Source organism: Amia ocellicauda, chromosome 5 (assembly GCF_036373705.1).
Source record: "Amia ocellicauda isolate fAmiCal2 chromosome 5, fAmiCal2.hap1, whole genome shotgun sequence".
NCBI classification, from domain to species: Eukaryota; Metazoa; Chordata; class Actinopteri; order Amiiformes; family Amiidae; genus Amia; species Amia ocellicauda.
In genome coordinates this window covers 13533944-13555925 of record NC_089854.1, presented here as the reverse complement: position 1 = coordinate 13555925, position 21982 = coordinate 13533944, and the positions used below count along the sequence as shown (strand labels likewise).

The window sequence follows — 21982 nt, the reverse complement described above, 5'->3', positions numbered from 1 at the left end:
TGTCTGAAGACTGCTTGTCAAAGCTTTTAAAATACATGGCTTAACAGAAGGCTAGTGTGTATTACTGTATTACTGTGCTTCCCAGAATTAGCCTTTTGAGTTTCTAGCTACACAAAAGTGTACAGTCATATGAATTCCAACCAAAAGCATTTGAAACTCCCTGAATTTTTCTGGAGCTGCTAAGCATGGCTAGCTGTGAGATAAATATGGATACATAGATGGGGTTAATCTTATGTATTGCATACCTATTATAAAACAGAAGTGGACTAAAGACCTTGTGATTACTTTCAGAGCCGTGGTTTCTAGCATCTTATTGAAGAACAGCAACATAGAGATTGGAGAGATATGGTGACCTTGACTTTGACTAACAGGCTGAGTCTTGAGTTATTTTTAAATGCAAAAGACTCAGGAGAATCATTGCTGATCAGAGGCAGGACAGGGTTTGTTTTGCGAAACATCTTCTCTTCAACAAATTAACATCTCAACAACACACTGGGTGGAATTTGATGGAACTAATAAATTAATGACCTTTGGACCATGATGGTTTTCCACTGTACAGTTGGGTCAAATGCTGTGAGAATTTGGAAGTGCAAGGCCTTGGGTTGCAGATCATTGATTTAATTAATCTCAATGGTTTTCTTGCTAAAAAGCATGTTGGCTAAATATTTTGATTTTGGTTGTATGCCAGGTTTATCTCGATGCTTTGGACCTGAGAGTGGAGGACAGCAGAGAAGGGCTTTGGGTGTTCAGTCTTGGCTGGCTGTGATGTCACTGAACTTTTGCTGTTTGCCATGTGGAACAAATTTAAGTTTTTTGACAAGAAACAATATGAAAAGATTTATTTCTGTATTCATTGTGCTTAAGAAAAAGGTCTGTACCTTGAACCTTACAACCAGATTGCTTACTCCTACAAGGAAAGCTCTGTTCAGTTGCTTCCCTACTAGTTGATCTTTGTTGCTGTGATGAGTCAGCAGAATTACTGTACAAATCTCCACTGACATTTTATCAAGCTGTTCTAGTGTGGCACCATGCCTAACAGTTGTTTTTTTCTTTCCTGATAAAAACAAATCAAATCCAAAAATGAAAAACCTTCCTCTCCCAGACTTCCAGGAGTTCTCGGTGGTGTATTCTTGCCTATAGTCCTGTTTGTTGTTGTTTGTCTGATTTGATAACCCTGGGTCATTCCCACTATGCGTGAGAGAATCAAGGCCAGAAAGAATGCAAATGTACTTGGGAATCAAGTGTTTTAGCTGAATAACGACCAAGCTGAGCCATACATTAGACACATTGGTTCAGTCTGAATACTAAGGAGCATTTTCTGGTTACAGTGAAGACATGATCAATAAAAACAATCAACTTAGAAATTAATGTGCTGTGGTGTTTTTTTGGGTTGTTGTTTTGTTTTTTTTATGTGTTAAATAACAGTTTTATATTTAATTCCCATGGAGTTAGAAGTCTACTTCACATGTTATCAATGCCTGTATTTTGAATGTGTAAATTGTTCTAATTTCCTTGCGTGTCACACTAAATGAAGACCATCGTGTATTCCATTTAAATGGATGTTAATGAAAACGCCTTGGGAATTAAAATTTGTTTTTCATACTTGTAGAAAAAGAGAGTCTGGTTTAATTAAAGCAGGCAAAGGCATGCAGAGCAGTGACCTTTCACTTGTCAGAAGGAATGAAGGTCCCCCCCTCTATTAATCAGGAATTAGCTCTTCCCTGCACATTCTCCCCTCCTGCACAATACAGGGTTGTTCCTTTTTGGGGAGGAAAGAGGGTGTGCTGGGGGTGGGGATAGAGAGAGAGGTTGGCACCAGAACCCTGCCCTTTTTAAGGGAACAGTCTTACACATACTGGAATTTTCCACTTTACCCAGCATGTGGCCTAAAGCTCCAGCATCCCGCATGGTTCTGGGCCTGCTCCATTTGATGCTTAGTGTTGTGCCACATGCATCCGATGTGTCTCGAAGCCGCTCCTTTCTCATTTGGCAGGGCTTCTGTGCATGATCCGAAAACCGTACGTGCAAGCTTTTGAAATTAATCTCTGAAGTGCGATTATCTGTTTGCTCTGTATTATTTGTTCTGATAATGAACCTTCCAGGCAAAAGCAGTGGTGAACAACGTGGTGAACAACTCACCGGAGCTAAAGCTGTTTAAATATATAGAAGACATGCTAAGTCTCCTGGGGGATACCTCTGCAAATTATTTGTAGCAGAGAATGATTCCCCCACATCTAGCATTTTTGTGAAGCTTGTCCTGTTGATCAGAGGACATATGACAATGGCCACAGTTGGACTCGCTGAAAGGCTGAAGGTGTTTTTTGTGCTTGCTATTGCAGTTATTTTAGCTTCAGTCAGTGGTGACACATCCTCACATTGTTTTCCAAAATATGCAACGATAAAAACCATGCAAACTGATCGGACTATAGATGAAGCATCTCTCTTGCTTTGTAGAACAGTTGCTGACAGTGAGATAGTAGACCAGATTGTAGATCGCAGATGGTGGTGTCAGTGTTGGGTGGTGGCTGGGCATGTGGTGCCGATAGACTTTTGATATCGAGCCAGGAAGTAGAAAAATTTTGTTAAAAATTGTGTTATACCATTTAGTGAACCTTCTTCCCTGCAAAAATATAAGAGCAAACAAAACACAATGAGTTCTAACATAAACAAAGCAACCGTCTACTTTCACCTCTGCTGAATTCCGTACACGACAACGTATTAAATTGCCGATGATAGCGCAGCGGGGTCTTGGACTTTTAGTTTAGCTCTGGAAAAAGACAAACAACAAAAAACAGAACTTATACCTTGTTTACTTTCTCTACTTCCCTCTCAAGTACTCCACAATTAATGAGGTGAGAGATTGTTTGGTAAACAAAGCCAAGCTGCTCTTCTCAGCCAAATCAGGAAAAAAAAGACCTGACACATAAAATAAACAAATGCTTTTGTAATAATAAAAAAGTATTTTCCATGACTCCATCGACTTATAATCTTAGGCATACCCTTACACTTTGATCAGATTAGCCCTGTTTACTAAGCGTATTGCTTTAAAAGTGGTAGTAAATAGTAGAGTTCATACCACATTATGATTATGAGTATGATTTATAGTCCATAACATAAAATAATCAAAGCAAAATTCCAATATCCACCTTTATTCAGTGTTGGAATTGGAGGTCCGCTAGAGTACACAGTGGCAGTTTGAATCAATGTACTAAGGTATAAACTGCTTCATTGAGCCCAGCTTAGATGCCAAACAGGGAAGGGAAAATAGGTGGCATTTCTGAAACTGCTAGTCCATTATAGAGAATTAAAATATTATGGAGGAGAATAAAAATCTAGTCAAGATAGGATGTCATCTGGTGCATTCCTATTGTCATGCCCGGTTTGGCGTAGGGATGTGTGACTGACATATCGCACACAGATATTTGTGATCTGTTCTGATTCAGCACAACTTCTTTACATAATTGCCTTGTTGACAGACCAGGGTGTGCCTGTCATGAACCTGGGTCATTTCCTTGTGGTTTGGAAGCTGTCCTTTCTGCAACTGCTGTCCACTTCTACACAGTGATCTGAACCTTCAGTGCACTTCAGATAAGAGATCTGTTTTTCTTCTCTTTTGTTGCTGCTGTCAAATGAGATAGAGATAATAGGTGCTTTATCACTGTTCCTATCAGCTAATGGAAAGAATGGATGCATAAAGGAGTAGTCCAGGGATCTGGCTACAATGGAAAGATACTAGACTCTGGCTGCAATTCTAGAAGTCCCTTTAGGGCTTTAGTTCATTTAGCACAAACTTTTCTAAGGGTGTGTTCCAGTCAAAGGCAAACTTGATGAAGGTCAAGTGTGAGGATCAAATTGTGGCAACCTAGAAAACACACAGTGAATATTATTGGAGATTATTTGGCTAAGAAACGTGTGCACCAGAATGAGAAATTAACTCAGAACATAGTTGATTTTCGTTGCTCAAGAGCTGTTCAGATTGCCGAATTGTACACACCGGTGGGAGCTTTTGGGCCTGCTTTCACTGTGACTGACTTGTCCATCAGGGTAGTTTGTCTGATGGATAGAAAGAGATGTTCACCCACCAGATGTCGGATGTTGGATTTGGGCTTTTTTGTCAGAATAGGAGTGGAATCCTTCTCAGAATTTAAAGCACCCCATGATGCTTTGCTTTGGACTCTCCATTGCTTTCTGCTTTCCTATCTCCATTTAACTCTGGCTTTCTTGAACATCCAGGACATTAATGTTGCCTTATTATAAAGCAGGTCCATTTGCTCTATGCTCTGTAATAAGGGCTGTTGAGAGTCTGTCTCTGGAAGCCCGCCTCATTGTTTGTAGAGCAATTTGCAAGCTGGGTGATTTTCTTACATACTTTGTACATTGATTATGTGTTTTAAGTGTAAACTTTATTTTTTTTCCATCCTCCTCTAAGGAATGCACACAGATACACACCACATTCAAATTGCTATCCGCAAATAAATCAAATATGAAAACAGTTACCGGTTCTGCTGCCAGAAACTGTTCCCCAAGACATTGTTACAGCCAATGCATTTAATCTAAGCAGGGCATCCAGGAGTTATGTGTTTATGAATCCTATTTTGTTTTCTTTGCTTAATCTCAAACCTTCATTCATTCTTCAGCATTTAAGTATATCTGAAAGTTTGCCTTTACTTACCAATACATTTCAAAAGAGATGGGGGAGAAAATGCACATCCTTCCTGACACTTGTGATAAAATGTCAGTGTTCACATTGTGTATTTCTGGCCAATTTAACAGATTTCACAGCTAATTTCCTAACGTGTGACCCCGGCACCCTCCCCACCCTTAAAATAAATTAGATTTACACCTGGACAATGTGTTCCCCTTTTAAAAGGCTACAGAAAGGATTGTGATGTCACATGGTGCCAATAATCCTCTTCTGAAACAGTAACATTTTAAAGCTACCTAGCTTCAGTTTCCACTGGGCTGGTCGATAATGACCAATCTTTTTTATAAGGAATTTCAATCTTTTCTTTCCTTTTGTTCTTTTTATTTATTCTGCAAAGTAGCTTTTCTTTCTTTTATTAATTACCACCATTTTTCTTCTGTTTTTTTTTTTTCTCTTTACTGTTCCAAAATATTTCTCTTTACTGTTTACAAAATATTTCATTCTTTCTTTGTCTGTGTGCCGGCATATCTGTTTTCTTCCATATTTGATAGGAAACCTATAAACCTACTCCTTTTTTTCTTCCTTATATATGTTTTGGATGCTTAACCCCGTATCAAAGTCAACAGGCATCAAACAGATCTTACTGACCTCCTGTAGGAGATGTTCCGCTGTGTGTGATATTCTTTTCCTTAGACTCAAAGCAAGGACATTGGTTGCTTCTATCTGGAAATTGATATCTCTGGGGTCTTGCCTATCAGATGCACCAGTAACCCTGCTGAACAGAGACACAGCTCTTTCTGAGCATTGTTAACCTTTCTGAAAGAAATACTTGACCTTCCTTTTGGTAAAACTACAAGAGTGATTCAGAAGCAGCTGACTGTGATCTCTTTCACTCTCATTTGAGGCAGTTTTGCAGTTTACCTAATTGTGCCTAACTAAACATTAAATGGATTTCTCAGATCTTTTCTAATGGTATAAACTTCTGCCATAGTATCTGCATCGCTACCTAAAAGGCACTCAAGGCTGAGCTACCAGATGTGGATTTTGTGTCTGTTTAATCCCATTTCCTGGGATATGTTTTTGTCCCCCTTGTGTTATCTCTGCGGCTAATTTTAATATGGCTACTGGTACTAGTTTCTATAATGAAGGTCCGTTCAGTGATCTGATATAAGTCAGATAACAGCAATGGGGGCAAAACAGAATGCTCTCAGAAGGTTCAGTACATTCTCTCCATCAGCTGGGAACTGGCCAATCACATGCCAGTTGTTAATATTTAAATGGCTATTAAACAATGGATACAGTCTAAGCCTTTATTCTGCCTTTCATCACAGTGCTCAGTCATAGAAAGATTGTGGATAAAAGGCCATTTTAAGACTTCCTACTTCTTTTTTGAGGAGCTTTGTGCTTCATTATTCCTGTTAACGCGTGATTTCATCGAAAGATTGTCGTATTCCCTCCACGGCCACACAGTGCTGCCGCGGTCTCTGATCTCCCATTTCCCTTCCTCCCACCTCATCAGATAAAGCGGTGTTTGAACAGCATGTTGTCTATGGCTCCTATTCCCACAATAAACATACTGATTTATTCCCTTTCCCCGGATCGTCTTGGTTATTATTGTCTTTCGTATTTGTTTTGGGCTCTCTGCAGCAATGTCCCCTTTGATTAAAAAAAAAAAAAAAGGACTAAATTAACAGATCTTTGGCACCCGTGCCAGTGTGCACAGACCCAGTGAGGTGTATAAAAAATGTGGCCACCCACTCCCAACCACAAAACATTGTAATGTAACATGCATGGGCTTGGAGTGGGTCCAAGGAGCACATAGTACATGATTCCCTCAGATAAGGGTGTCTGCCAAGGAATAAATAATAAATTCTGGTCTGGACCTTTCAGTGAAATGGCAGTGTGGTTGACTGGGGCGTGGGAGATCAAGGTTTGATTCCAGGAAGCGATTGCCAGACTCTGTCCACCAGACAATAATAATAATTATATTAATCACGGACCTTTGTTTTTTTTTTTTCTGTTATATGGGTTTGCTCACTTTAAGGTGTAAACCATCACTTCCAGGTATCCAACAATAAAGTTATGTAGAAACAACATGCAACAACAGAGGAAATAATAAGGAGTAAGGTACAAAGCAAAACATTTCGCCTTAGCTTTAATGCTTACAAACAAAGTGTAATTTGGTCAATGTTGACTTGCATTCCCTGCAGAAACATATTCTTAGAAATACGACTTCTGCACTTGCTTGGGCTTTCGTTCCCAATTTTTCTTTGCTGAGCCTCTGTTTGTTTTGACAGACTAGTGGTTGGTGAAATGGAATCTATCTGCCCAGTTCTTTTATTCCCTAGATGACTCTGTGTTCTGCTTGTTGCCATCTTGTTCCTTCAGCGTAGGTTGGAATTTGTCTGCAAATACATTCTTTCACAAAAGGGGATACAGTTGCATTAAATAAGAACATTAAAATAAATAATAACATTCGTAAAATATGTATAAATGTCCTCTGCTAGTAATAATTTAAAAACAAATACACATTACACAATTAAAGTCTCTAATGTTTCTGTAACCTTGGCAAGGTACCCTTTACAGCATGTTGGTCTGTCTTGATGTTTCTGAGAGCTCCAGACTGGGAGTGTTAATTTTTAGGGGTTTGAGAAACTATTTAGGGAAGGAAGATTCAGCTACCCCAATATCCAGAGAGACCGACCTTTGTAGAAAGAGCGTGTGCATTCAACTTTGACTCCACAGTAATGCTTGGCTCCTGACTTTCATCTTTGCACTATAGCTCCCTTGGGAAAAAAGGGTGCCAGCAGATCAACCTCTATCTTGTTTGAAAAATGGCTTTAACAGACCAAAGAAGGGCACCAAGCAGGAGCAGAGGGCTGGAAACATTAATGATCAAAGACAACAGAAGGGACTTTGGGAAGTCAACAAAACCAAACCCCACCCCCTCTCCCCTTCCACAAATACCATACAACTCCATGTTGACTTCCAAAGCTTCACAGCTTCAGCACAGCACAGAAATGCTCCCTTACACCCACACTGCAAACCCAGTCCTACCACTGCTCTGTGTGTCTCTTCTGAAGTCTTCTCTCCTGCTGTCCTCAAAATCTCAGGCAGTTCCTCCTTAATTCATCCAAACTGCATCAGTTCAATTGAGAAAAAAATAAAAACCCTACTCCACCATTGCCTTTCCCGCCACTTCAACACAGGCAGACATAGAAGTTAAGCGCACTGAGTACTGAGCAAATTTCAGCATGGTGAACAGTCTGAAGTTGGCCACACAAGGTGTTGATGAAGGTGAGTTACTTAAATTAGGCAACTGACATCTTCTGTTGTCACCTTTGTTGTGTTTTTCATTTTTAAAGGGATCAGAAAAAAACCACACACACACACACACACACCTGTGTAATTGGTTTGAGACTTGGCAAGTTTTCTTTGTCCCATTTTCTGGCAGTACTTTGTTACCAACTGTAATTTAGCACAAATCTCAGCAATTGGCAGATTATTGTCTATCATTTCAATGTGGTTAAAGTGGCAGTTCCTATTTTTGTTTGTTACACAATATCCATCTCTGGTGAAAAACTGAGCAGTTCCGTCAAGTGGTTTGTGAAAGAAGCTGACTCTTTGTGTTCCTAAAATTAATCAAGAGACATTTTGGGCTATACTAGATTCCTGAAAACACTAATGGTAATCGAAGGAAAACTACTTTATTATTTATCATTTTTCTGTAATGTGTGTGGCACTAAGTGCTATATAATTGCATTTCTTTATCCTCTCTTTTTGCATCTGCCAGTGTTTTTCACCTACATACTGGTCTTTGTGTTAATCCATATTACAGATAACCTCAAGCAAAACTCCTTTGTATTGACTTTAAAGCTTTTACAGGTGATAAGTGTTGACTTGTATGGGAGACTAATGGATCCGGCTGCAGTAATAAAGTCTGCTGCTATTTCAAAAGGGAGCCGGCCAGGATTTCATCTTGTTAAGGTAGCTGCCCGCACAAACAAGTGGTAATGTTTTGTCACAACTCTGCAGGTCCATATCTCTTGCTGTCAACTGAAGGTCACCTGAATCTCCTGTCGTTTAAGCAGTGCCATCTTCTGCAGCCTCAGCGTTCACCTGTGTCAGTCAGCATCTTTTCACGAAAAACTTGTATGTCGAGATTTACAAACCAGCCTGTTCTGCTTCCAAATTCTGTGTCAAGGACTCAGCAAAAAACAAAAACAACTTTACTGTGGCTTAATGTGTGGTTTGGTTCATTGGACAATAGTGTGCAACCACCTCTGGTGTTTGGGGGTGGGTGGGATGTGAGGGGAGGAGAAGGGGGAAGTGGGGGGGGTTATTTACATTGAAAGGAGAAGGACTGACAGGAAGCACCCACTAAGCAGAACAGAACGCAAATTCAACCGTGGGCGAAAACAGTGTCAGTGAATAGGGCACTGGGAGTGGGCACAGAAAAAAATAGAAAGAAAATTGGCATGTTATAGGATTTGTTAGATAGTTTGTGTGTTTTGTTTTTTGCCTGAAGGCATTAAATTCCATATTTTCTCAGGTTATTCTATAAGTAGAAACATATTCTGTGAGTTTTTCATGTCCAGCTTATTCTATGTACAAGAAATCAGAGAAATAGGCCATGACGTTATGCGGGGTCTAACTCTGGAGCTACTTTGCTGGAAGTCAATAGGGAATATCAGAAAAGTCACGAAAATAAAATTAAAAATGTACATTTTATACACGTTCAATGGCCCCATCACCCTATTTTTCTGAAATAACTGGTTTGTAGTCATGAAAAGTTTATTTCACCACCCAGAACTGTCGCTATTATTTTACATAATTATTGTATTCGAGGGACTGCCGTGTCGGCTACAGCAGAGTGCGAACTGCGCACACGTTCTCCAAAGGGGAATTCCAGGCCTTTGTTTTGATCTGGCTGCTGGCAGAAGTGAGAAGACTGAAGAAAAATAATATATGAAATTGCTTTCATTTAACTCCTAAGAAAGTTACCAACTTTTTTTGATTTTGCTCCCCGAGACTTTTTTGAAAACATGTTTAATGTGTTTATTGGAGTTGATGATTAATGAATGTTCCCTCGATGCACAGGGCAGTGTACAACTTTCTTAAACAAGGAAAGCCATATGAAATATGTGCACTGTCATAAAGCAATACGAAAATAAGTCACCAATTTAATCTTAGTCAGATTTTGCACAGTGAAAGTGGTAAAACTCCCTCCTGGCTAGCTTGCCTGCATCTGCTACTCACCCGGTCCAGCTCATCCAGAACTCAGCTGCTCGTTTGGTGTTCTCTTTCCCTTGATTTGCATATGATACTCCGCTACTCCACTCCCTTCACTGGCTCCTGATCTCGGCTCGCATCCACATCTTTTAGTCTCGTACCTGCTGTTGTCTCACCCACACTCACCACACACTCCCTCCAGACCTCTCCGGTCCTCCTGCACCAGAAAACTCACTTTACCCCCTCTCCGCTCCCCTTCCTCCAAAGCATTTTTCATCCCTGGCCCCTAAGTGGTGGACCGACATTCCCACCGAGGTCAGGACAGCAGAGTCAATTAATCAAGATACATCTGTTCAGACTGTACTTGTAATATAGCTGCTTATTCTCATGAGCTTTTCTGCACTCTTGTAAATTCACACTTTATATAACTATGGTTCCCTATGCTCCAGCTTACTTATTCATTGTTAGAAGTCCTGTTGTTTTAATGTGATTTCCCCTATGCCCCCTCCCTTTGGCACATACCTAGGAATTAACTGCATCATCTCTGCACTTTCAAACTAGGATGTATGCATCGTATTTTATATTAATTATACTACTACATTTCTGTAATACTGTGGATTTGTAACTCTGCACTTTTATAATGCCTGTGTTAATTGTAAGTCACCTTTGATAAGGGTGTCTGACAAGAAATAAATCATAATAATAATAATAAAAACTTTAAGCAGTACTTAGCACAGCAGTACCGTTAGATGGAGACTGCACTGCATGACATGAAATTCTCCGAAACAAACAACTGTGTTAACCTTCTTATTGAGAATGGACTTGCAGCACCGAGAAGATATTAAATTATACTCCACATACTGATGAATCAAGAGTTAAAGAACCAAACTAAACCAAATAACGTCAACTCCTAGTTTCAATCGCAATCATTAACAACATAAAACTATATATATATATATATATATATATATATATATATATATATATATATATATACATATATAAATAGAGATTTACAGCTTTCTGGAAAGGCCAGCACAACAAAGATGTGCCTCTCGATCAATGCAGAAGGTGTCACACTACCACACCGAAAACACACCACACACACAAAGCCCATTTCAATATTCAGTCTTATCTGTACTGCCAGCTTTTCAGATGAACATCAATGCATCCAGAACCTTTTCAGTAGCACAGTGCATGCATGACTTTCAAAGCATTGTTGATTCAGTGAAAACTGTGCTCTTGTTTCAATGCGGACAATACAGACTAATATTCCAACACTTTTGAAAATTAAAGAAAACAAAGTATACAAAATATATATCTATTACATTAATTATTTCCAAGGTCATGTTATACATTGTTAAATTTAGACTTTTACATGTATACAGTTACTGGATGAAGAAGTCCTTTTTTCAGGGTAACTTCTAAGGTAATGGTTACTAAGTGAAGCTTTTATTTGAATACATGCTAATATGGAACAATGTGTTGTTTCCAAGGAAAGTAAAAAAACACTGGTGAATAAAGTACATTCTGAAAATAATAGTTTCTATCTGCATTGAAATATTGCCGCTTTCTTTAGGTGATTGAAATAACTTTAATATTGTCTGTGCTATGAAGTCAACGATTCTGACTAAAACAAGTTGGGGTTCCTTTTGTCTCAGCAGTGCCCCAATTGTAAAGGATTTAGATGGCCAAATAAAGCATTGAGTTTTTCCTGGTATTTCTGTCCTTGTGTATCAAAGTATATCAAGGCCCTAAGACATTTTCTCTGTTTTGTCTCTTCTCACCACAAGTATGATGTTTAGTGAAACTCTCACATTTTATGATTGTCACCGGACAAAAGAGATAACTCCAAAGACAATTCAAATCTGTGTAGAGCTATCCACATAGGAGCCTGGATAATTAGTCGAGAGCTACTCTGCAAAATAAAATAGCTTTTAGCACTAAGATCTAAGGCTCGCATGAAGCTAATACACTAATGACACTAATTACAGAAAACAGATGTCAGAAATTTCTAGAAATGTTTTGATCTTTCAAAATGAAGGAAGCTTGTAGGCAAGTGCAATAAACTTCACTCAGTGTTGAAGGAAGAATTGGGCAAGACTTCTTGTGGTTTCATGTCTAATCGCTCTGCCAAGTTACAGTTGCAGAACATCTGTGGATATCCGTCAACTCCAAGCTACTGCGAGTGTTTCATAATTATTTGTTTTCTTTATTTTTTCGGTTTCATTCCCCATGAGAACGCAAAAATTCTTACAGATGAGAGAAGCCTGTTTGGTCTATTGTACTAATCTGTATGTAGCTCAGTGAACCAACCAAGATCCACATCAAGAAGTGTTTAGTTCCTCCACTGTGTATCTGAGCATCATTTGCATTTCTGTGCTTTTTATAGATCTGGTCAGAAACATGATTTTGTTAGACTTGATGGTTTTGTTGTGTAAATATTATTACATCAATGTATAAGTGAATTCTAGATACAAGTAAAATATATTGGAGAATGACTGTTTCAAGCTTGCTTCTCTCTCTCTGTTTTTAAGTCCAGTCCCATGACAGAAGTGTTTGCTTGAGTGCCAAATTATTATTAGTGTTTTTCATTCTGATTCTGGCAAATAACACAGACATTGTAGATTCAAACTTTATAAAGGCACACTATTTTGTAACCATGGTAATCTGTACAGAATGACGTAGAAAATAAGTCCAATCTCTGTTTTTTGTGGTTATTTGTGCAAATTTTATTCTGAGAATGTATTCTATCATCATGTCAACATGTGGCTTCATCAGTTCATTAAGCAAGTTTCAGGAGTCTAACTTCATACTGGTGTGTATGATACACCGCAGTATATGAGTATGCAATTCAGTACAAAAACAAGCTGCTGTCTAATGGTAAGAGGAGATTTTTATCAGACATTTTAAGTAATTTGTCCCAGTCTGTAGTTGGAATCTTTTGTAATCACACTCATTAGCATAATTTCAAATTGTATTTATAGTACAACGACATGATGGAGAGGAAAGAAAAAACATTAGCATTGCATTGTTACAGTTCATCTAGAATGTCAAATTCTAAATCTAGCATGGAAAATCTTGAGATTTTCTCATAGTCCTCTAATGCTTCTGTCTTTCTAAGTATTAATTTGTAACCTACTTGAACATCATCAACAAAAAGTCTAATGCTTTAACCATGAAAACTCTTTTAATGAAGCAGTAAATCACAAGGTTCACTAAAATATTGCACTCTACCTCACTAGGTGTTGCTTCAGCAGCTAACGTATGGTGCCTGTCATTTTTCATTTCATTGTTCATGCCTTGTTTAGTCTGTCAAACTTTGGAATAATGAAAAAAAAAGGGTCCTTGAGATCTATAGGCTATATAATGGAAGAACTAACCACATGTATCCTTTCCAGACAATGTGAAGACTTCTCTTTTTGTCTGTACTGCAACCTTCTGGTTGGGTAGGTTGACAAGACCAAGTTACTTCTCCACTGGTTTCTCTTCATTAATGTCTTAGCATTCTGCACCAACACTCCCCACCCCATATGCTCTGAACACAGAAAGTGAAAAAACAGCTCCTACTTCTGTTATTTCAGCTTCTGACTTGTATCATTTCCTCTCTCTGAGTTTCTGGATTCACCTCAATTGTAATTCCTAAAAAAACAAAAACATCTGACATGCTTTCCAATCACTCAGCAGGTTGAGGTATTACATAAGGTGGTTTCAGTTTAAACTTAAGTTCTCTTCCATTGGGAGCCGTAATGAGTGTAACTTGTGAGATCTATGTTTGAGCCATGTGCAAATGTTTTAAGTAGACTTCTGACAACTTCTAAAACTCTGGCATTAAATTAAACTATATGTAGGAACAATGAATCCTACATTCCAGTATTTGCTTTAAATTATTTAATTAATGTTTGCTTTTAATTTCACAAAAATCAATATGATCTGTTGCCGAGAAACATAACTTTGTTTGTTCTGTCCTTTTGCAACAAATTGTTGCTGCCCTACAGCTGTATAAATGTCTCCTAATGTGTTACCCATTAATGTTCAGACACACCTAGGAATTACGCTGAATCAGATGTTCCAAAACCTTTCAATGTAAATGTGTTTCTGTGTTCTGCATGGGTGCCATTGCTTCAAATCCCCAAATCCCCACACTGTTCAAGGTAAATGTATGTAAGATTTAAAAATACAGAGGATTTTTTTAAATAATCACATTCAAACAACGCCAAAAAATGCTGTTTTGAAGAGTCTGATTTAAATACTTGTGGCAAGTACGCTGTCCTTTACAAACATTCACTGGACTTGATCCAGTGACCCAGCTCCCACAGATTTAATATCCCATTCTTCAATCCAGTCACTAGCTCACTAGCCAACAAAGGGTGTTGTGTTTTTAATATTACATTTAATCAGTTAGAAATTATCTTGAAGGAAACCACTAACCCCTCCCTGTTGAAGAGCCATTGGAACATGGCATTTACCCCCTTTTCCCTAAGTCTTTGGCAGAAAGTCAGATCTTCCCTATGTAGCTGAGACACCAGCTGGGTCTACAAGTTAATCAGGGCTATGTTCTGTAAGGGCCCTTGAGAGCTTCCTAACATTCAGCTTATTCAGGGCTCCAAACTGTTATTTCCTTTATTAAATGTAATAAGAAATGACATTTACAAAATACATGGATCCAAGGATATCAAGTAATTTAAACTAACTGTGTGGAATATAAACTATGATAAGGCCAGAAAAATAAATCCCCAAATAATAACACGCTTGTAAAATGATATAAAATGTGGGTTAACATTTGCCCTCTTTCTTTTCATTTGTAGATGGGGTAAAGAGAGCAGCAGAGAAGGACTGCTTGACTTGAATCTCCTGCTGATTTGATGGTCTCCCCTTGCTGAGAGAAAAAGACAGAGGATGGCTAGAAGCTCTTGAATTCTTTGGTGGTTGCCTTTTCCCCACTTCCCCTCCCTTTACCGAAACAACACTGCAAATTTCACTGAACCATTTATGGAAACCTTAGCAGTGAAACTGGATTTATGTTTTGGCCCTTTATTGATAACGGGATCCTTTACTCGCTGTTGGGAACAAGCTGTTTTAGAAGCAGTGGATGGAAACCAGGGAAGGAACTTGTTGCAACCCTCACTGTAAAGATATCAGGACTGCTTAGATTGAATATGTGTTATTTTGTATACTGCAAGAACCTCATAAAACTTCACCATAGGAATCTATTATCCCTGCTGCTGTTGACAACCTTTGCAAATCCTCTACCTTCTCAGGGTTCTGGGTTTGGGACCATTGTTCTGTTTGGATTACTGGCTTGTTTTACCTCTTGACCATCTCTCCAGTTTCTTAATGTGCATTAGGTATTTTGTTCCTGAAAGGTATTGTCAAAAAATCTGCAGAACATTTCAGAAGAAAATAATTTTGTCCAAAAGCAAACACCATTAGTGTATCTTTTCTTTCCCAGAACACTGTGATTTATTTGTTGCCATGAGGTGGAATAAGAGTAATTTTACTGGGTACTTTTCCATTTTCAACTCAGAGGCACATTTAAGGAATCTTGTGCAGTATCCTGAAATGATCAGGTTCTGAACAAAGCATTGCACACAAATTCCAAACAATCAAACAATGTGCAACTCCTCTTTGATCAGTTGCAATGTGGACTCCAAAATTGACCATCTTTTCCAGCCCACCTTATATATTATTGTGATTGTACTTGGCTTGCCTGCTAACTGCATGGCCCTCTGGGCTGCATACCTGCAGGTCAAACAAAAGAATGAACTGGGGATCTACCTGATCAACCTCTCAGTGGCTGACCTTCTGTATATCGCCACCTTGCCCCTATGGATTGACTACTTCCTGCACCACGACAAATGGATCCATGGGCATGAGTCCTGCAAATTCTTTGGCTTCATCTTCTACACCAACATTTACGTCAGCATTGCCTTCCTGTGCTGCATCTCCCTGGACCGCTACCTGGCCGTGGCACATCCACTAAAATTCGCCAAGATCCGCAGGATCAAGACAGCGGTGCTGGTGAGCCTAATGGTGTGGGCCATCGAGATCGGGGCCAACTCTGCACCCCTTTTCCACAACGAGCTCTTCCAGGACCGCTACAATCACACCTTCTGCTTCGAGAAGTACCCCATGGAGGACTGGGTGGCCTGGATGAACCTATACCGTATTTTCCTAGGGTTCCTTTTCCCCTGGGTGCTCATGCTCTTTTCCTACCAGGGGATCCTCAAGGCCATCAAGGGGAACATCTCCACAGAGAAACAGGAGAAAGCCAAGATCAAGCGTCTTGCTCTGAGCTTGATCATGATCATAATTTTCTGCTTTGCCCCCTACCACATGGTCCTTCTGTCACGCAGCGTTGTTTATTTGAGTAAGCCTTGTGACTGCAGCTTTGAAGAGAACATTTTCACAACCTACCATGCCACCCTGGCCCTCACGAGCCTGAACTGCGTGGCTGACCCCATCCTGTACTGCTTTGTGAATGAGGGAGCACGCAGTGACGTGACCCAGGCGCTGGGGACCCTCGTCCGCCTCTTCACCAGGGGCAAGTCACTAGAAACTCTGACCAATGGCTCGATCACAGTGGAAACCCCCTTGTCCTCCAAAAAACCTAGCTTTTACAGCGAAGCCAAGCCCAGCACATACAAAACTGAGCTGGCGGCTCTCCGAGAAGAGTGCCTTCAGATGAAAATACTGACCGTCAAAAAGTAAATCTTGAATTTTGAATGAATATGATCAGTTTTAGATTGTATCTTATTGTTGTTGTTGTTGTTTTTTTGTTGTTTTTTATAAGTTATATGTAAATCAGGTTTAAGGGGTCACTTTCAGTTTGTTACCCATAGAACAAAGTGCAACTGAGGTTGCTATATTTTAAGTGAAAGTAACAGAATGTGGGGTATCAAGTTGGAACTGACCAAACAGACACAAGGCAAATGTTTGTAGTGATGGAACCACATGGCTTCACTATTCAAGGAGGTCTTTTTATCTTTGTTTATTTCCATACATGTGGGATTTGTATTGACCAAGTTAAACCTCATTCCAGATGAAAAATTATTTTATTGAAATTTATTAAGTGATCAGTGTTGAAATGATTATACATTTTTCGATCAGATAATTATCTAGGACTTTAGGATTAAAAAATAATTTATTGTTGTAACTGTATAACAAAATGTAATTGTACACAGTCAGCCAGCAGCCCAGGTCAACAAAATGATGCCACTACTATTTAGCACATTTACAGTTTGGCCTCTGCCAAAAGAAATAAAGGAAGAATGTGTTTGTATTTATGTATAACACATTTTGTTTTACATGAGAGTCAATGAAGTCATAGTCACTTTATCAGTTATTTTACAGTCATGGTATACTTTTTCATTTCATTTTCATTGCCTTGCAGGATTATGTATATAAAAGCATCTAGGTCTACTAAACATATTGTATACAAAATTACATAAAATTGTGTAAAGTAGGAATGGGGTGATTGTGATGAACAGGTTTTATATAGTATATGGGTCTTAACATTTAAAATTCAGTTTTGTCAAGATCAAGATTACTTCTAAAGAGAAGGTTGTGACCCAGGACCACATATTATCGGGACAACAGCCCTAGCTCAGTGCAGGGCACCTCTATACAGGGACCTTAGCGAACCAAATTAAACGTATAAACTCAGTTATAATGTTGCTCACTCCTTTTTGTGGTTTGGGGGATGGAGGGTCAATTCATTCAGGAAATCAATGGAAGGAAATTGAATTGTAAACCAGTCTGTAATTAACTTTATGAGGTATTCATCCATACCATGTTCAGGTTATAATGAAGCACAAACACTTTGCTTTAAATGTTTACATATTTCTTTTAGTGATCTATAGTACATTTTATATACAGTGGGGGAAAAAAGTATTTGATCCCCTGCTGATTTTGTATGTTTGCCCACTGACAAAGAAATGATCAGTCTATAATTTTAATGGTAGGTGTATTTTAACAGTGAGAGACAGAATAACAACAAAAAAATCCAGAAAACCGCATTTCAAAAAAGTTATAAATTGATTTGCATGTTAATGAGGGAAATAAGTATTTGACCCTTTCGACTTAGTACTTGGTGGCAAAACCCTTGTTGGCAATCACAGAGGTCAGACGTTTCTTGTAGTTGGCCACCAGGTTTGCACACATCTCAGGAGGGATTTTGTCCCACTCCTCTTTGCAGATCCTCTCCAAGTTATTAAGGTTTCGAGGCTGACGTTTGGCAACTCGAACCTTCAGCTCCCTCCACAGATTTTCTATGGGATTAAGGTCTGGAGACTGGCTAGGCCACTCCAGGACCTTAATGTGCTTCTTCTTGAGCCACTCCTTTGTTGCCTTGGCTGTGTGTTTTGGGTCATTGTCATGCTGGAATACCATCCACGACCCATTTTCAATGCCCTGGCTGAGGGAAGGAGGTTCTCACCCAAGATTTGATGGTACATGGCCCCGTCCATCGTCCCTTTGATGCGGTGCAGTTGTCCTGTCCCCTTAGCAGAAAAACACCCCCAAAGCATAATGTTTCCACCTCCATGTTTGACGGTGGGGATGGTGTTCTTGGGGTCATTCCTCCTCCTCCAAACACGGCGAGTTGAGTTGATGCCAAAGAGCTCGATTTTGGTCTCATCTGACCACAACACTTTCACCCAGTTCTCCTCTGAATCATTCAGATGTTCATTGGCAAACTTCAGACGGGCCTGTACATGTGCTTTCTTGAGCAGGGGGGCCTTGCGGGCGCTGCAGGATTTCAGTCCTTCACGGCGTAGTGTGTAACCAATTGTTTTCCTGGTGACTATGGTCCCAGCTGCCTTGAGATCATTAACAAGATCCTCCCGTGTAGTTCTGGTCTGATTCCTCACCGTTCTCATGATCATTGAAACTCCACGAGGTGAGATCTTGCATGGAAACCCAAACCGAGGGAGACTGACAGTTATTTTGTGTTTCTTCCATTTGAGAATAATCGCACCAACTGTTGTCACCTTTTTACCAAGCTGCTTGGCGATGGTCTTGTAGCCCATTCCAGCCTTGTGTAGGTCTACAATCTTGTCCCTGACATCCTTGGACAGCTCTTTGGTCTTGGCCATGGTGGAGAGTTTGGAATCTGATTGATTGATTGCTTCTGTGGACAGGTGTCTTTTATACAGGTAACGAGCTGAGATTAGGAGCACTCCCTTTAAGAGAGTGCTCCTAATCTCAGCTCGTTACCTGTATAAAAGACACCTGGGAGCCAGAAATCTTGCTGATTGATACGGGATCAAATACTTATTTCCCTCATTAACATGCAAATCAATTTATAACTTTTTTGAAATGCGTTTTTCTGGATTTTTTTGTTGTTATTCTGTCTCTCACTGTTAAAATACACCTACCATTAAAATTATAGACTGATCATTTCTTTGTCAGTGGGCAAACACAAAATCAGCAGGGGATCAAATACTTTTTTCCCTCACTGTAGCTCTGTTATGCTGATATGGTTTATATTTCAAAATCAATATATATCTATATAAATATATAGATTTATACATATACAGTACTGTATACCTTAGCCACTGTGCAAAACGTGTTAAGGCTGTAAGTGTTAAGAAGGGAAAAAATCCCTTATTCCCAAAAATGGAAACTTGGTCAAACATGTTGAGAAACCTATGAGGCAAACATGTTTTTTTTTGGTCAGTTGGACAATTTACAAGGAATTTAATTAATTATGAAAGTCTGTGTTTAACATTGTTTCTGAACCTTTTTTTTCTGCCTGAACTGCTAAAAATGCAGTCAAGAGCCAAGGTGTCATGGGTATGAGAGAGGTCTGTGCTTTGTTTATTTATTTATTTATTTATTTTCTTAGTGTTCCTCTTGAAGAGGTCAAAGGCGTACACTAGAGGGGAATACCACACCTCCATTATGCTGAACAAGAGAAGACGTCTGTAAAACAGAATAAGGTGTCACCCTTGGTCTTGGGGAGGGGGGCGGGAGAAAACTTTTTTCCTTAACTGTAGAAAGAAACATTTGCCCGTGTGAGGCATAAACAGCTGTAAAAATGTGAGGAGGTAGAGCACTATATTTTTTCAGAACCCACCATTATTATTTTGAGGGCATTAAAGACATTTTTGGAAAGCAAAAATTGGTACTGAATATTAATCATTGAAATGGTTTCCCACTGGTAAATAAAACAACAAGCAAAACACTCCTGAGCAGACAAAGCAAATTCAGAACAGAGGACAGTGGGGGTGGGAAATGAGGAATGGGCAAAGGGATAAAATGAATATTACTGTGTCTCCCCTGATTTCTTAGCCCTTACTGAATATCTGCAGCACTTGCAGGTCTCTAGAGTGGAGGGAGATATCGGTGATACATTGTTTGGTGTTGGTAAGGGGTCATGTTCTTGAAATGTCAGGAATAAATTGCTGCTTTTTTCATCCCAAAGGGAACAGTCTGCGTTGTACATTTTGCGTGACCTGGCCTACGCAACAAGGATGAACTATTTATAGAACTGCCCTGGGAAGATCCCGGCAAAGTGAATGTGCTGATACACCTGCACACTCACCAAGACTGACTGGCTTGACTGTTGTTTTTTCCTTCAATTTTCATGTGCAACAGAAAAAGCCTGGGGAAGTTGTATACTTCTGCCATGCTATTATTCTAGTTGACAACAGATGCTTTGGTGATCTATATTTAGTATGAAAAAAACAACAGAGGTCTCTGTACACCGACAAACAATCTTGCGTTGGATGTGGACTCTGCCTGTATGAGCACCCTGACCCCGGAATAACGCCCCCCGCCTGTTATACTGACCCCTGACTCCCTTCACTACCGTCTCCTGTCATCAGACTGCTTGGCTGTCTGACCAGCCTAACTAGGAACCCACCGGGTGTAGTTATTGCTCTGCACAGTTTATTTTTTTGGTTTATTTTTATCTGCCACAGATCCCATTCCCTTGTTCTCCAGGTAACACACTGCCCTGCCCTGTGTTACAATATATACACATTAACATCTTTACACAAACTAAGGTGGGAATATATGCCAATTTAGAACCATTTACTGAGCTTTTCTGCAAAACCATATACATCCAATAAACACACCATTCGTAATAATTTGATACCTAAACATTTCCTTCACTTTGAACTGGCTTTTCTGGTTGTTGAATTAAATAGTATTGTAGTGAGGGGGTGTATTAAAGAATAGAGTCTCCTAAGCACTATTATTAACCCAAGGCTGTATTATTAAACCCACCCACCAGCAGGTACTAGATGGAGGTAGCACCATTCCCGGGGCAGTCTCTAAGGAAAGTCATCTATCCCCACCCCCTCACCCTATGTGACAGATAACATGCACCTATAACATAAAAAGGTAAACTCATGATAGGAACTTATTTTAGCAAGGACATTCCCACAATCACAACGCTATGTGTCCTAGCACTCCTACGCTGATATACAGGAGGAATTAGTCCCCAACAAGACATGTAACACTCCTATAACAACGCACATAGCACTAGTCGCAAGATGTTCCCCCCTGATGCACTACAGTATTTTAAGCTACATGACTTCAAAATGATGTTGGACTCTTTGTATTCAGGTTTGAGAAGGGGGGGTTAACCTCATCCAAGCAGAGTATCATGGTTTATTTTAAGCAAGGATAACATAAGTGTGTAACATAAAACTTAAAAGAACTTAGCTATACTTCTGGAAGAGCTGAAGTTACAATAAACCATACTGGAATCTGTATAAAATTCAAACTAGGTTTCAAATTCAATCTCTTAGGAGATCCCTTATCTTATTATTATTATTATTATTATTATTATTATTATTATTTCTCTTTATTTGAAAATAGTTGAGGACGCTTGTGGGAAAAGGAAGTTACAATGCACTATTAAAAAATAATTGGACATCGAGTAATAGGAGATAAATCAGGAACTAAACTTGAATGCATTCCTTACCATGGGTCTCAAGGGGAAGTATTTTAATTAAGTGCTGTATTGTTTGTTTCTTTTGCATCTTGGACAATAATTGATGAATGTCATGTTGAGTCCTGATCTGAGTTTTTGATGGTTCCCATGTCTCAATAATGGGGAAAAAAATTGGAATTTGTAACTTCTGACTAAACAAG

The 21982-nt window shown here is 39.3% G+C and overlaps 1 protein-coding gene across 1 annotated transcript in view; it reads left to right on the top strand.

The window, feature by feature from the left end:
- Window positions 1-17814, top strand: part of gpr4 (G protein-coupled receptor 4) — a 29300-nt gene extending 11486 nt beyond the window's left edge. Inside the window, exon 2 of the mRNA XM_066703925.1 lies at window positions 14686-17814. Coding sequence (XP_066560022.1) covers window positions 15491-16588 — 1098 coding nt within the window. The 5' untranslated portion in view covers window positions 14686-15490 and the 3' untranslated portion in view covers window positions 16589-17814. The remainder of the gene's footprint in view (window positions 1-14685) is intronic.
- The last annotated feature ends 4168 nt before the right edge of the window (window positions 17815-21982 follow it).